We start from the raw sequence: 16,893 nt of genomic DNA, 5'->3' as shown, positions 1-16,893 counted from the left end.
AGGAACTCCTGGTGCCTGGGAGATGTACCCAAGACCCCTACTGCCCAGATCAGAAGCCTTCTCTGAGAGTTGCCAAGATTACCTGATAAAAATTACAGGCACAATGGAAAAGTACTGACCAAAGTCAATCACCCTACATCCCTACGAATATCATGCCTAAAGTAAGGTGCTTTAGAGTCCTCTAGGATTGCAGCAGGCTGCAACCCCGTATTTTATGATGAAATTCAGATTGTCCACTGATAGGCACTGACAAAGGAAAAGAGTAATTCACTGTAATACAATTTACCAAGGTTAAAGATCAAAGGAGTGAGCAACTCACTATAATTTGATTTGGCAAAGTTCAAAGATGGAAAAAGTGAAAATTCTTTTCATGAAGTTTTGAGGATTATTAGGTACCAAGAATTTACTATAACCTGTAGAAAAAGAAACACCTTAATCATAGGTTAACCTCTATATCTGTGTGTGTGTGTGCAATTTGATTTAGGTAACCGTTAGAGCTTCAACTAAGTTGCTGTGCTGATTATAACAAATTTTTTATTACTGACTAATTAGATGTTGCTGGAAAACCATATCATCTTGTGATTCAGTGTAATAGTGTTAGTGAATCTCAAACTGTTGCTATGCAGAAGTTACATAAGACCCATAATCACATTTTGAATCACTACACTGAAATTCCTACACTTAACCCATTTAGACATAAACCACTGACCAAGTCTGGAACTAGAAGTGGTTCCATCTGCACCTAGACTGTTCTCTGAGGAGTTCAGAAAGCAAGCGGGGGGGGGTCATTCTGAACCTCATGACTCAGTGGGAGGTTTGCCTTACCCCTTTATTAGATATAAACCATTGACCAAGTCTGGATCCAGCCACACCTAAAGTCCTCTCTAGGGATTTTATAAAGCAAGGTAGTCCATTCTGAACCTTGTAACTCAGGAGAAGGGCCTCTTCCTCACCCTTTTCCCTTGATAACTACATAAACCACTCCAACCCCATCCTGACTTGACTTCCCCTGATCACAGAATCATAGAAGGGCTAGGGCTGGAAGTCACCTTAAAGATCATCTAGATCCAACCCCCTGAATTGGCAGGGATATCACCCACTAGATCAGGTAGCTCAGAGCCCCATCCAAGCAGTCCTTGAACAATTTCAGGGATGAGGCTTCCCCAGATTCTCTGGGCAACCTGTTCCAGTGTCTTACCACCCTCACAGTGAAGGATTTCCTTTACTGGTGTGATGTCTGTGTTTTGTTTTTTTTCTCCTGATCCCTACATACATCACTCCAGCCCAATTCCAACCTCTATGTTCCTTCCACATAGCAAGTTATAGAATGAACCTTGCCATCAAATTTTTTTAACTCGCACTTTTACAAATTCACATTAATATCACTTTCTTTTGACAGTATCTTTGATGGTGATTCTTTAAGTGATCTTAGGTTCTTTTCTCCTATGCGACGGCCTACAGCTATAGTCACAGAGGTGCAGAACTGTTCATCTATGGTGGAATTTACAACTATAAATTATACCACACTATTGTCTTAGCAGGAAAACTGGTCGAATACTAACAGAGGTACAGAAAAATTACTGACAAAAAGTCTGAATTGGTTTATGCACAATGCAGTTAACATTAGGTTTTTAGCAAAAATTAAATGTTAAATATTTGATAAATAATATACTACCTAGTAGCAGCATAAATTATACTCACTTTGTGGTCCAAAATTACACTCTTCATAGTTCTTTTCTTATTGAAATAAAGAAACAAGTAACATTAAACTGAGAGAGGGGAGGTTAGATAGATAGATTTAGGTTAGATATTAGGACAAAATTCTTCACTGTCAGGGTGGTGAGGAACTGGAATGGGTTGCCTAGAGAGGCTGTTGATGCCCTATCCCTGGAGGTTTTTAAGGCCAGGTTGGACAAGGTTTTGTGCAGCCTGCTCTAGTGGTAGGGTTCCCTTCTCCTGGCAATGGGGTTGGAACTTGATGATCTTTAGGGTCCTTTCCAACCTTAATGATTCTATGATTCTATTTGGTCATTTTTTTTCCAGTGAAACTATTCCTGCACTACAAATATAAAGATATTTTCTGTCTACCTCTATTTTAAAAAACTGCACTTGAAATAAAGACTTCAAGTTCTAGTCAAAATTTTCACTGCATAAAGGTCTCTGCAAAGATGAAATTACCCTGTTGATGATACATTGCTCTAATTCTACAAATAACATTTACCCCACCAAGGAATCCTGACAAGTCAAAAATTAACTGTCTGCAGAACTGTCTTTGCCTTGTGCAAATCATTTCTACATTTTCTTAAAAAAAATTCTCTAAGACCTAACTTAAAATATTAGCATAGACTTCCTTGCAGAATCTCATACTTACGTAAGCAAGAATAAGTTAGCAGAAGGAAGACAGATTCATATATCATATGCATATCCTGAGCTCCTAATATTAGCTCTATACTCAATTCAACAATAAATCCTTATTCTAATCAAAACAGTGGCTTAAAATTATTAGTTTTATATAAGACAAGACACCATCATACTGAAGCTTTATTTTGCCTATATAAATTAATTAATACTGTGATTAGACATGAAAGCAATACTGCTTAGGGAGTTCATGCAGTGGTATTCTCAACAGCTCATCCCTACACCAACACCAACCTTTCTTGCATGGCTATTCTGGGAGGCAGATCAGAGAACAGGGTACAGATGAAAAAAAAGAGAAATAATGCAGGGACAGAAGATTATTTTTGAGCTACATCCATTCCCTGAACCATTTCATGAAATGGTTGCATAACAGCAAGGCACATCATAAACTGCCTCTGCAACAAAACACAAACCTAAGAGAAAAAAACATAATGAATTATGATCTATGGAAAGAGATCTCACATCAACATAAACATCTGTCTGAGAGGCGACATGTAAATTGCAACTTGTCAATTTATGATAATGAAGATGATGATGATGATGATTAACTTTGTAAAGACAGAAATGTTACATGCCAATGCAAGCGTTTGCTGGGAAAGTAACACTTGGTTATTCACTACTAACCTGATTCACTGGCTCATTGAAGTTGGTAATAAGTCCAGCACGTAATGTAGTTTTTTCTTCTTCAGAAAGAGCACTGTAAGGATATAGATTAGAATATTATTTAATTTTCAATAAAAAACACCATCAATTAATAGTCCAAACTATTTTATCACTATTACTAGACACAGATGTTAAATGATCATTTCCATTTGTGCATCTCACAGAATCACACAAACATTATTTTCATGTGAACATCCCTTGTTTTCCTGCTATCTCAAAGATATTTGAAAAGACAGGGAATAGTGAAACAGGCGAGGCCTTATGATGCCTTGTTGAGGCCTTTCAACCTCAGGTTTCTATGTGACCTTAGTAAACAAGAATGACAAAAGTTCACAGACTAAGACACCCAGATAAATTATCAAAAAAAGGAAAAACTGTACAAACCATGAACTGATAGCTATTTGACAGTTATTACTGTGGCAACTGATGACTCAATCATGACTTTGTGCATGTATACTAATGGATAATGACAAAAAGCTTAAGGCAATCGTGGTACCAGATGACAGCACTTTTTGTAAAATAATCCTTCTCTACCACAAATCCTTTTATACAAGAAAATCACATAGCACTTAAAAAAATGGATCCTTTTAAAATTGTAAGTTTAACCGAAAAATACATGGATATAGTCTTCAAAAATACAAGGAAAACTAGTAAGAAGGATAAATTCTAAGGCATGAAGGTTAATTTTCATTCAAGCGAATGTTTACACTAGCTGTATACTTCCTTTTAAGTGACTCCTCTATCAGTGTAAGAGACAAATTATAGTGTCATATAATTCCCACACAACTTCAGACTTTATATGATCCATGCCATTTTCTTTTAAGTTCCAGGCAGGAAATGTAACAAACTGCTTTTAAAACACTTTGTTGGTATCTGTAGATCATACAATCAGAAAAAAAAAAGTCCATTTTCATTTACTGAAAACAACTAGAAAGATGCTTCTTGTACAGCAAAAGACACACATTATGGTGCAAGGTTGTTTAGATGAAACTGTTTCACCTAACATTGCAACAATTTTGAAGCAAGCATGCAATCATCCTGTCTCATTGAAGCCTAACTGCTGGAAATTAAACACATCTACACAACTACTTCCAGTTGTTTGATCTCAGGCACAGATGTTAACCTACTAGTCTTACATAGTGACACTTAGAATGATGCCTAAAGCTTGCTAAAACACAGCTTTTATAGTAAGCTAGACAATACTCAATATACACCTCAAAATAATAAAAATCAGAGGTAGTACTTACCCTGATATCAAACATTTGCAACAATATTCTAATTTTTACTTTCCACCCTTTATATGTAATGTGAGCACTCATTATTTCTTAAATCAAAGGCTTAAGATTCTAAGCACGGTAATAAACAAGGAGGGGGGCAAAGCAAATAAATGTTTAACTGCTGGCTCAGAACTGCACACCAAGTCTTATTTTCAAAGGTAATTTATAGGACTCAGGAACTACATTTACATTAGTTTTTATCAAGACTCAGGCTTTAAGATGGTTTTACATAAAATTAAATCATGCCTAAAAAATTTTACATGAAGTTTACTTAGATTTCTGCAACAGTACAAGTTTTTCTGCAAGGAACTATTTCAGTTACTAACCTAGATCCACTAGATGACATTTTAGGGAAATATATTTCTGTGGTCATTTAAAAAAAAATTAATACAAAAATACAGTGTATCATTTTCATACATACAGGCACACTCTGTTTCTTAAAACTTGCAAGTTACTATTAATACAAGTAAGAAATCTCAATTAAATGGAGCAGGTACAATAACTATATTTTAGTGACAACAGAAAGCACCTACAAAACTGCTTTGTAAAGAAAAGGAATTGTTTCACTGTATTACTTCATTTCCATGGCTTGTGAGCGCAAGAGGCCCCTTGCCTTAATTGTTTGGGTTTTTTTTCAGTAAATGTATTAATCACACATGCACACTCCAAGAGCCACAAGCAACTTGTTAATAGATATGCTGTGATCAAGGAAGGAACGGCAATAGGCTCGTGCGGACGGACACCTCAAACACAGCAGCCAGTGATGAGCGAAGCGCCAGGTGTTCTGGTTTGAGCCAGGATGAAGCCAATTTTCCTTTTACTGATTTTTTTTTTCCTTCAGTAAGCTTTCTTTTAACTAGCAACAGTGTGTTCTAACTAAGGGTGATAAGACAGAGGAATTTTTTTCTTATTGCTGCTGAGTCTTCAAGGTCACACCTTCACTCTGCCGGCTCAGACACTACAGGGAGACCTATGACCCCCCCGTAGAAGGCTGAGTTAGACAGACAGCAAACCTGGCCAGAGATATTGCATTCTATATATCTACGTAAGCTCAGAGGAAGGTCAGAGATCACAGAAGACAACTTCCTTCCTGCTTCTTCTTCCCTTCTCTTCCATCCATGGCTGGCATCTGGGGAGGACTCCGTCCATCAATCACTGTTGACCCCCAGGCTCAAGCTCTCCTGACCCTCATCACTCTGTGCTCTCTCCAGCAGCAGCTCTGGGACTCTTTGGGACTGTTCCCAGCTCAGGGGATGCTGTGGGAGTTGTTGGGGGTGGGGGGAGGCGAGAGGTTCTTGCTCATACTTTAACACATTTGTATATGATTGTATATATTTTCTTATATCATTAGTGTTTAATTAAAGCTGTGTAGTTTAGTTTTCAATCCAGCCAAGTCTCTCTCTTTCTCTCTCTCTCGTTCCCTACCTGGGTGGGAGGGGGAGGGAATCGAGAGCGTTGCTGTGGGACCCGAGTCAAACGGTGAGACAAGGGAACCAAACCTCAGCCACCGCTGGGCCGGCAGCGCCACCTGCTGGCTCCTCCCGCGCGGGCCCAACGTGGGGCACCCGGTGCTCGCCGGGCAGCAGGGCTCCTGCCAGACCTCAGCAAAACCCAGCCCTTCCAGTGGAGAAGATGAACTCCCAGGTGTTTCTGCCAGCGCCCTTCACAGCTTGCAATGTCAAAGGCTCTGATCTTTTCCTGTGCTTCCTTGCGTATGTGGAGAAACGCCCACAAGTATTCTAAAAGTTACTCTGGAGCTTTTTTAAAAAGGTCTACTATTTCATAAACCAAAAATGCAAATCTGAAGAGCTGTTCATAGTTATCATCTAAACAAATAAAAGCACGGATTTGAGAAGTATTATTAAAGCTGCCAACACAGTAATCGAATCAGAGGTGGAGTTCACAGGCTACAGGACTTTACAGCAATTATCTGTAAAATCAAAAACACGTTCAAGAAAAGGAACTCTTAATAGCACTCAAATTCAAGAAAAGCGATTTCTGAAGAAATCAAAACCATATACAAAGCCAAAGCAACATCACTTTTTGAGGAGTCTAACAACAATTTCAAAAAATAGGCCAAACTGTGCCTGAGAAGAAGCTTCAACAACCCTAGGCTCCTCTCCACAGCAATCTGGAAAGCTGCCTGTGGAAGCACGAGGGAGAAAGTTCCTAGGCCCATCCCTAAAATCACTGTCACCAGAAAACGCTGCTTTAACTCCAAGGCACATGTAGATACTTAAGGTACTTATACATATATAGACACAGATACAGATACTTAAGAGTAAGTAGCATGAATATGACAAGCACCAATGGCCACGTGCAAAAAGCCAAGTATTTCAGAAGGTTCCCTTTTGCTTAAAATAGTGTATTCACTGTGCTTTAGCTATGTATTTTAGTACAACAAAATGCTCAGCTACTGTAGTGTCTCAAAGAATTCAATCTCAACATCCTCTGTCTTCATAGTAGCAGCTGAGAATCCACAAATGCTCAGCAAAAGTGTAAGGTTGGTCCTGCTTGAATCATCTGAAACCACCTTCAGTACAACAGGTGCATTTAACTTACTGGGACTGTTTTTGGAGATTGAAAGTTCTCCACAGGTACATAAATATTGTTCTTTAGCACTGATTTCTTAAGGAATTGAGGCTATATGAACATTTTATCTGTCTGCAAGAACTCTCCTCCAGTTCTCACAGTTGTTGAAACTACCTGGAAAATTCCAATGACATTTTGCAAACAGCAGAAATGTCAATAGTGTATTTTTTTCCTTAGATTTTGCCAAATTCAACAATTAAATAAAGCAGACAGACCTGAGCATCCCACTGAGAAAAACAAAGGTATAAAATCAGTCTTCTCCTGCAAGAGGCAGCAGAAACCAGCCACCTCCAAATCAAGCATCTGCTGTATCAAACAGGCTGACTAGATCAGAACAAGCTTTGAGGTAGATGGACAGACATGGGGCAGCTGCTGATGTGACAGATGAGACAAAATATATGAATTTTGCAGGAGACAACAAAAAAACAGCCAGTACAATGAAGCCTTCAAAAATCATGGCATCCAAAACACACATGGTTCACAAAACAACTGAGAAATCACAGCTTAAAATTAGCATTTCTGAAAATGCACTCAACACATTCTGCTAAGAGAAAAGCGATCTGAGTGAGTGTAAAATACTGACAAGATGTCACATGTAAGAATTTTAGAAGAAAAATTAGAAATTTAGAAAAAAATTACATAAGGGTGGAAATCCATGTTAACCACATGGAACCTCTAACAGCATCCAATAACTTTTAAAATAATTTTTTTACTTTAATTATGTTAAATTTGCAATAGAAAAATTAGAAATGAGGAAACCCTGGGGAATCTTTAATAATAGCCAATTAACTTTATTTAATTGTTTTTAAGCATATTAATTTTATAACAGGAAAAGTATATTAAAAGACTGATTGTTATCCAAAGTTTATCTGCATTCCAACAGTAAAATTGTAGCCATTACTTCTACAGGAAATGAACCATTTTTTTTTTCACCAAGACTGCTACTAATAGCTATACAAAAATATTAACAAATTGGAACAATACATTTTAATTGCTTCAAACAATCCATTATAAGTAGCAGTAATGTAAGCAGCATTACATCATCACCGAAAACAGAACTGTGGAAGATACATACATTTCCACATACACAAAACTAGTGCTTTACATAAAAACAAAGGAGTACTACACTTATTTCAAATGTCCTACAGATGCAGAATTTCATCCTTTTTCCCTCTTTTGGTGGATCTTCAGGCATTTGCCATGTAAGGCAAAACACAATAAAATATCTCAAAGAACAAAGTGAAAATCATGCCATACTTTCTGAACTAGCTTAGATTCATGATCCTTAAAACCTGCACCTGGAATTCGAATTCCAATTTACACCCTACACAGAGTCACAGAATGATTAGGGTTGGGAAGGGACCCCTGAAGATCAACGCCCCTGCTAGAGCAGGATCACCAACAGTAGCTCATACCAGAACATGTCCAGATGGATTCTGGTATCTCCAGAGAAGGAGACTCCAGAACCTCTCTGAGCAGCCTGTTCTAGTGCTCTGTCACTCTCACAGTAAAGTTTTTCCTTCTGTTTAACTTGAACCTCCTATGCTCCAGCCTGTGCCCATTGCCCTGTGTCCTGACACAACCTTGCAGTGATGTCCCACCTACTTATAATCCTAGCATTTAAGAGATGGACTGCACACTTCCAGGCCTGTCTTGGTAGGTGAAAACAGAAATCCTTCTTGAAAGCTCTGGAACAGGCTCCCCAGAGAGGCTGTGGAGTTTCCTTCTCTGGAGACTTTCAAGATCCGTCTGGACGTGTTCCTGTGTCATCTGCCCTAGGTGTTCCCGCTGCAGCAGGGGGGTTGTAATTGACGATCTTCAGAGGTCCCTTCAAATCCCTATAATTCTATGATTCTATAATTCTACAAAAAAACATTAACTTTTTAAGTGAAAAATGTAGAACTTCACACAGAACAGTGAGAAGTACACAGTTCTGCAGGTATCAAAAATTATAATAGTATTTTTTGTAATTTCTAAGTAAATGTTTGGTGCTCAAGAATACTAGTTAGATTTTTATCTTCTTTGGAGAACTTTTTGTCATGTAGTATCAGAACCCACACATCATAACAACAGAAAATGAAGACAAGAACATGCTATCATGATAGCTACTTCCTCTTTCTCATGTACATATTCAACATGATAATTCATCAGCATAAATGAAATGTCTCCCTAATAATCTCTCCAAGACAGTTCCTACTTTCACATCAGCCACTATCAGAAAGCACAGGTATTAACTTGCAAAGGTTTAACACTGGGCTGGCAATAAACAAACAACAGATGCTCTCTATTAACCTCTCTCCCTTCCCAAAAAGGGGAAGGAAAAGACAGTAAGGGAGACGGACTATGGGGTTGCAAACTAAGCCACACACCTTTAATAAACAATAATTATGAAAAATAAAATAATTAAATATGTACACATATGTACAAAACCAGTGTTGTGCTTCCACCAGCAACACTTGCATCACCATAAACACTGCAGGGTGGCCCTGGGAGAGTCCTGAACTGGACTCCTGGACTCAGCAGCAGATTGGAGCTGGATGCACGAACACACAGACTGGGATAAAAGGCAGAAGAGAAAAAAGGAGTCATCTCAGGACACTGGCCACAGACAAAGAGAGTTTGACACTCGTGACCCCTCAAAGCTTTGTACTGAGGCATATGGGATGGAATATTTTGTTCGGTCAATTTCGGTCACCTGTCCAGTCTGCTTTTCCCCACTGGAGGGTCACACATGTGACCCCTTCATTCCCATTCAGTTCCAGCACACAAGACGTTTAGCAGAACCCAGAAGTGCCCTTGGTTTTGCATACCACTCCCTAGCAGTAACTATAACCTTTCAGCACTATCAGTCCTAGAAGCAGACACTGACTGAGAAACTCACTGATAACTTCAGAAAGTGCAGTTACTTAGAAAGGACTTAACTGAAAAGTAAAATTATGAAAAAGAAAATCAGTTCTGTCTTGGCTCAAACCAGGACTTAACTTTATAATGCTTATCACATAATTTCAAAAGCTGTTTTTTATGAAACAGAAACTAACTCAGTTTTTAAAGGTATAACACGAATAGAGATGAAGGAAGTAATATGAAAACAGACCAGTTCATTAGTATGTTCTAATGTCAGTGAAACTTTGTCAGTTTCATCATGAATTCTAAAGTAACTTCTATCAATCAAGGGATTTCCTCTTTTCCAGTTTAGGATGAATAATAAAACCTACTGTAGAGGGTGAAGTAGAAGAAAATCAGAACTTACTGTGGTGCAACCCGTCTCCAGTAGCGATCAATTCCATTTTTGAAGTACAGCACAGCTAACCATCTTACATTCACATCCAGGGTATGATTTGTAAAGATATTCTGTTCAGAAAAAGAGCGATTAAAATTAAAAACTGTTCAATACACCACAGATGGGATAGAAATTGTATTAATGCATGTACTGGTATATGAATACTAAACACAACTCTGCACATACAGGCATTAGCCTGCATTTGACAGACAAGTGAAACAATGTGTTAAACATTAATTTTTAAAGAGTACAAAAATGCTTATCTCTACCCCTTGTACTTGATTTATGAAAAATAAAACAAACATAGAGACCAAATGTATTTCTATTCTCAACTGGCTGAGCGGGTAGGTAAGAGGTAACTTCAAGCACCGCTTAACCTCACATCCGTTAAAAAAACTGCAAAACAAATGAAACATGGAAAAGAAAACTACTTGTTCTGAACCTCCCATTGAGCCTTCTAATTACCATTCCCCTTCTTGCTAAAATATTCACTGGAAGCAAAGCTTCCTCAAATCAAAATACCATAAAACTACAGCAGCATAAAACTACAGAAATGCAAAAAAGGCCAAGACTCAATTAAACCTCTCTGTATATTCTCTAGTCATATACGAGCTTCCCAAAACAAAGCATTTAATGTAACACACTAATGTTGTCATAGAAATAACAGGAATGAAGCTAAACAATATATAAATGGGGACAAAAGGTAAAGGACCCAGGCTGCTTTCAAACACAGCCATTCTGACTTTTCAACTCAGCTCTTCTGAAGAGGTATGTAACACCTTCAAAAGAGAAGCACTGAAACTAACGTTAGTAACTCCACTAGGTACTAAAATTCGTATATTCAAAGACCCATTTTTCATGGTCTGTTATAATTTTATCTACTCTGATCATCTCATAGGCAAATGTATCTGCCAGTAAGAAATTATACTACTTCCCATATCCCACAGAGATTAACTGTGTTACTAACTCTGCAGTTATAATCACCTGCTTCTCTCCAGGCTGTTCTACTCCACCAAGAAGCAAGACTGCCTCTTCTCAGGTGGTCCCCTGTCATAATCAAGTTATGCAAAGAAGTACAGATTCTATGTTTCTATTCGTTTGGGAGAATACTGTTTGTATATCACACTTCAAGAAATGGTAATGTGTTCCCCGCAGGGCTACTTCACCACATTAACAGAATTAACCGTTATTATATATTTCAAACCTTGCATTTTTAGCCCTTATATTTAAAATTAACTCACATCAACTTCAGTTACATTTATGAGTGTTCAACTTGCCTACAACCTCAGCTGTGGTCTCTCACAGCAAATCTCCAGAAAAAAAAAAATGCCCTGTCAGTGGCAATTTCTGGTAAGATCATTCGTTATCACAGAAACACTATTGCAAAGATAATGGGTAAAATGCTATTTGATGGCTCAAAAGTCAGATTTTTTAACCTCTCCCTAAGTCCCCTGACTTGCCATCAACTTTCCAAACTAATGAAAGAGAGTCTACAGAGAACAGAACATGTTATTCTGCAATTCTGAGTCATTCATCCTATATACTGAAGACACATTTGTAGGAAAAGCAGTTTATTTGTGCTTTTAAGACTATTACAATCATACACATAGGAATTGGAGAATAACATCATTGTTAACTTGCACTTCCTCTGAAGCAGTTGGGTCTTCTGTGACTATATTTACAACACCTTGGACCACATTAATGCACCTATTTCATCAATAGTGTTAGTGCCTTTAAAAGTATTCACCTTTCCTATTTCAGAAACCCTACTATCAGCCCAGTTACTAATCTCCCTGGGAATCTCTCTCCACTGACAAGACAGAAAGAAATCCTATCTGGGTATCACACTTCATGCAAGCAAAACCAGAGGGGAACTTCTATGAAAATGGTCATAATTCACCACCTCCAAAGCAAGGAAAAGGTGTGTCTGCTTCATGGGGTAGTAAAGGTAATTCTTTTGATAAAGGTCTTCTTGGCCTTCTATTATTTAGAATTCACAACAGGCCAACAACAGGTTTAGCACTACAGCCCAGCCAGTCATGCCTCAAGAAGTTGGATTTTCTGCTCCTGAATGCCTGGGGAAAGAACCAGCTTTCAGACACAGTGATGACGCCTCCCACTGCACAGTAAAGGAAACTGGCAGCTGGACCATGATGATTCCGGGCTTCTCTCAGACAGAGATCATGGTTCAACAATATTCCAAAGAGCCACATTCAAAAATCCTCAAAGTTTACTTAGAACACTTTTCCACTGTAACTTACCAATAAAACTGAATAAAAACCTGGCTGTGTCTCCCACTGCTTCAGTTGTTCCTCAGCTGGCTTCAACACTGCAGTATCTTGGCTAGTAGCTTGGGTTAAGACTTGCAAAACAATAGTGCTAGCACTGTTGAGATCCATTAAAATCTGTTAACATTTGAAAAGGAGAAAAAACAGTTAAGAAAACATAGACAGCAAATAAAGACAGGTTATTTCCCATTCATACTATCTGAACATCCCACACTAATTCTCCATCAGACTACACTGTGTAAGATAGCATTACACACACTCACAGGCAGTGTCACGGTACAATGCTTAAACTATTTTTCTTCTAGAAATCCCTCAGAAGAAAAAGCAAGTATTAAGTCTATCATTTCAAGCACATTTACCAGATTTGAGGAATTACAGAAAATATTTTTATTTTAAACCAGTTACCTCTCCTGTGAAGCACAGCAAACTAAGAACAAAATCGCAGATAGCAATTACTTCAGCTGTAGACAGAGCAAACCATGCGATTGTCTGAAAGAGGCAAAGATGCACAGTATTTACACTTTTGTTTTCTCCGAATAGTTCTTCCCCAAAAGAGAAAAAACCCATTTTAGACAGTGAAACTGTACAATTAAAATTGATCTTGAAATTGTATATTGATCAAGAGGATGAATTATACTTTCATGATTAAAGTTACAAAGGAAGCAGAATTTTCCTCTATATACAGTATTCCTTCTTTACCTACTTAGATACAAATGCTAATCAGCTGAACTGAGAATGCCAATTGCCTAATTTCCAATATAAATACATTATTGTACTCTATGAAAGCAAAATAAAACATTGGTCTCCATATGACAGTGACTACATTTACAATAACCACAGAAAAGCATCACAACAAATTGAAGACAAACATGTAAAAGCAACTATGAAGTCGGACAATTAAAACTTGTTTTGCTGTCTAGGAAAACTTCTATTTATAGCCTATGTAAACTTTTCATAGTGCAGTCACACATTAGATATTTACATACTTAAGACTTTCTAAGTGAACAAGCAGGTTGTCTGTGGGTAGCCCACACAGGCTAACAGCAGAGTACATATCCACCTGCAGCCCATGGAGGACTCCAAGCCAAAGTACATAGATGTGCCTGAAGGAGGCTTCCATCCCTGAGAGCCCATGCTGGAGCAGGGTTGCTGGCAGGACTTGTAACTCTCCATGGAGTGGTCCGCTGCTGAACAACTGCACCTCGTGGAAGAGACACATGGAAAGGACCCACACTGGACCAGTTCATGAAGAATTGCAGCCCATACAAAGGACCCATGCTGAAGGAGTTAATAAAGGGACTTTGGCCTATGGGAGGGACCTCATGCTGGAGCTGTGGAAGAGCTTGAGGAGGAAGGAGATGCAGAGACAATGTGTGATGAACTGGCCGCAGCCCTCATTGCCCACCCCCCTGTGCAGCTTTAGAGGTGGTGGAGAAGCCAAGAGTAGTACAATGGCTTGATGGGCAACTGGCAGACAGCCATGGTCAACTCACCTCACCCTGTAAAACCAATCCACCTTCTACTGCTTTGTATCTACTTGGCATCAGTTATTTCAACATCTACCAATCTGCAGATTCTCTGAAATCTTCCTACCATTATAAGACCTTTCCATAATAGATACTCTGATTCTCAGATTACCTCTCGTAAGACCAAGGCACCAATTTAGACTGTAAAATCTAATTGAAACTGGTTTACTGTATGTGGAACAGTCCCCAGCAAAAAGAATCAATGTCAAGGCAAGACTTGTTACGCTAGAAGTCCTGTTAGGTTCATTTTCCAGCAAAAATATTCATAACATAATAAATCTGTACATAATGTTGACAAGACAGGCAGTAGAAAAAGTTTTTAGGTACAACACCTTTTAAATTCCTTTTTTGCAGATATTTTGTAATGACAGTGTAACAACAACAATGGAAAACACTGGGTTAACTTGCAAGGATCATGGTAGGAACTCCACATTCACAGCACAAGGAACTTTATTTTTAAAAAGTACACACAAGAAAGGAAACAATAAATTATAATTTCAGATTGTTTGGTATAAACACTGTAACACTGAAGTACCTAGCATTACTAACAGAATTTCAGAGCACCTAAAAATGTCAGTGAAGGAAAGGGAGACAGGAAAAAAAAGGATATGAGAAAAAATGTAACGTAAGTAGGTGTAGAGTTTGCACCAAGGAAGAAATGACAGCTCAATTCCTGCAAGATAAGAATTACACTTCATGTTATGAAGTGATTTGATTTACTTCCATTCAGAAGTCAAATTACTTACTTTAAAAGAAATACAGTCTTACCTTACACTACCAAACAAGACCTAATAAAGTAGACTTCTGACATGGCTACTCAACTAAAAAATCAGCAATCTCTTTGATTAACAGATGAAAAGCAAAGAGATATTATGAAAGTAAGCTGACAGAGCATGTCTATAAACAAAACAACAAATAACTCCTTCAACTTCAAAGAAGCTGACTTCAGTCCTTTCGCTGAACTTTGTTCTCCAAATAATGAGTTGCCACGGGAAAACTGCATGTGTAGCACAGTGAATCTACAGCATATTCCCAGACACAAAGATTCATTGCAAGGACTTGTTTCAGAGGAAAAAATATAGCTTATGGAGAATTGCACTACAAAACTGAGATCATGTCAGCTAAATTAAATTATTTTTCAACTATATTCAAGCCTGATGCAGAAAAGGAGAGTTCCCTGCCAAATGAATGGTGCTTCTACTAGAAATGTATATGCTTTCAGAGAATCACAAAGAGTTGGAAGTGACCTCTAGAGATCATCCAGTCCAACTCCTTCAGCAAAATCAGGATTGCCTAGAGCACATTACACAGGACTGCATCCAGGTGGGTCTCAAATATCTCCAGAGAAGGAGATATTCCTTCCACCACCTCCCTGGGCATCATGTACCAGTGCTCTGCCACCATCACCATAAAGAAGCTTTTCCTCATATTTAAATGGAACTTCCTGTGCTCCAGCCTGTGCCCATTACCCCTCATCCTGTCACTGGGAACTACTGAAAAGAGAGTGGCTCCATCCTCCTTGCACCCACTCTTTAGATACTTATGTCGTTAATAAGAAGGTCTCCTCTCAGCCTTCTCCAGGCTAAAGAGTCCCATCTTTCTCAGCCTTTCCTCATAAGGGAGATGCTCCAATCCCCTAATCATCTTTGATGGCCTTCACTGGACTCCCTCTAGTAGTTCCCTGTCTCTCTTGAACTGGGGAGCCCAGAACCAGACGCAGTATTCCAGATGTGGCCTTACCAGGGCAAAGTAGAGTGGGAGAATGAGCTCTCTTGAACTACTGGCCACTCTCTTCCTTACACACCCCAGGATTCCACTGGCCTTCTTGGCAGCAAGGGCACTTACTGAAGTTAGTGTACCACAAACACAAAAACTGCCAGGCTTTTAAAAATTTTCTTCTACCTAAAGAATTAGCAGGCACATCTACAGACAACAACAACAAACCTAAAGATAAATAATCTCAAAGCTTCTTTTGTATTAGTACTTCTTGTGCTTGAGAAGGTTTGCATTTTCATTTAAAAATTGGCACAGCTATTGCGGCTCAAAAGAACCCATAAAAAACCAAGCCAACCTTAACAGGTCAGAACAAAAATTAATTTAACCCCACATTATGTCTGTCAAAGGCCATAGTAGATGCTCAGGTCGGGACAAGTTTTTGTGCTACATCTGAATAAAGCCTCCCAACCTCCATAAAACTGTGTTTCAAGGATTTCCCTGCCTAGGACCAGGCTGGGAAGTTGAATTTAATAGTCCTCAGGAGATTTAGTCTTCCGTAAGTTTGTCTTCAAAGCCTTTGACAGCATCTCCCACAGCATTCTCCTAGAGAAGCTGGTGGCACATGGCAAAGACAGGCGTACTCTTCACTGGGTACAAAACAGGCTGTACAGCGAGGCCCAGAGAGTTGTCGTGAATGGGGTTGGATCCAGATGGCAGCCGGCTACCAGTGGTGTCCCCCAGGGTTCAGTTTTGGGGTAAGTCTTTTTCAGTATTTTTATTAATGATTCCGGTTTAGGGACTGTGTGCTCCCTCAGTATATTTGCAGGCGACACCAAACTGGGCAGGAGTGATCAACTGCTCAAGTGTAAGAAGGCTCTGCAGAGGGACCTGGAGAGGCTGGATCAATTGGTCAAGGCCAATTGTATGAGGTTCAATAAGGCCAAGTGTTGGGTCCTGCACTTGGGTCAAAACAACCCCATGCAAAGCTACAGACTACAGAAAGGGTAAATGGAAAGCTGCCCAGAAGAAAAGGACGTGGGGATGTCAGCTTTTATGTGCTTTTTAGGAAAGATAGGGAGGGGAAGCGAGGTGGTGGAGTTGCTCTTTATGTGAGAGAGCAACTAGAATGTATT

General features: G+C 38.9%; 1 protein-coding gene across 1 annotated transcript in view; it reads right to left on the bottom strand.

Moving 5' to 3' along the window:
* IPO11 (importin 11) overlaps positions 1-12,629 on the bottom strand; it is an 83,372-nt gene extending 70,743 nt beyond the window's left edge. Inside the window, exons 1-3 of the mRNA XM_010005362.1 lie at positions 12,492-12,629; positions 10,201-10,301; positions 3,043-3,115 (exon numbers count right to left, since the gene is read on the bottom strand). Of these exons, the coding sequence (XP_010003664.1) occupies positions 3,043-3,115; positions 10,201-10,301; positions 12,492-12,629 (312 nt within the window). The remainder of the gene's footprint in view (positions 1-3,042; positions 3,116-10,200; positions 10,302-12,491) is intronic.
* Positions 12,630-16,893: the final 4,264 nt, after the last annotated feature.

The sequence above is a fragment of the Chaetura pelagica genome, unplaced genomic scaffold (assembly GCF_000747805.2).
Source record: "Chaetura pelagica isolate M959 unplaced genomic scaffold, ChaPel_1.0 scaffold37, whole genome shotgun sequence".
Classification (NCBI taxonomy): Eukaryota; Metazoa; Chordata; class Aves; order Apodiformes; family Apodidae; genus Chaetura; species Chaetura pelagica.
Note: the sequence above shows the minus strand (reverse complement) of the source record. Positions and strands in the feature narration are given on the sequence as shown.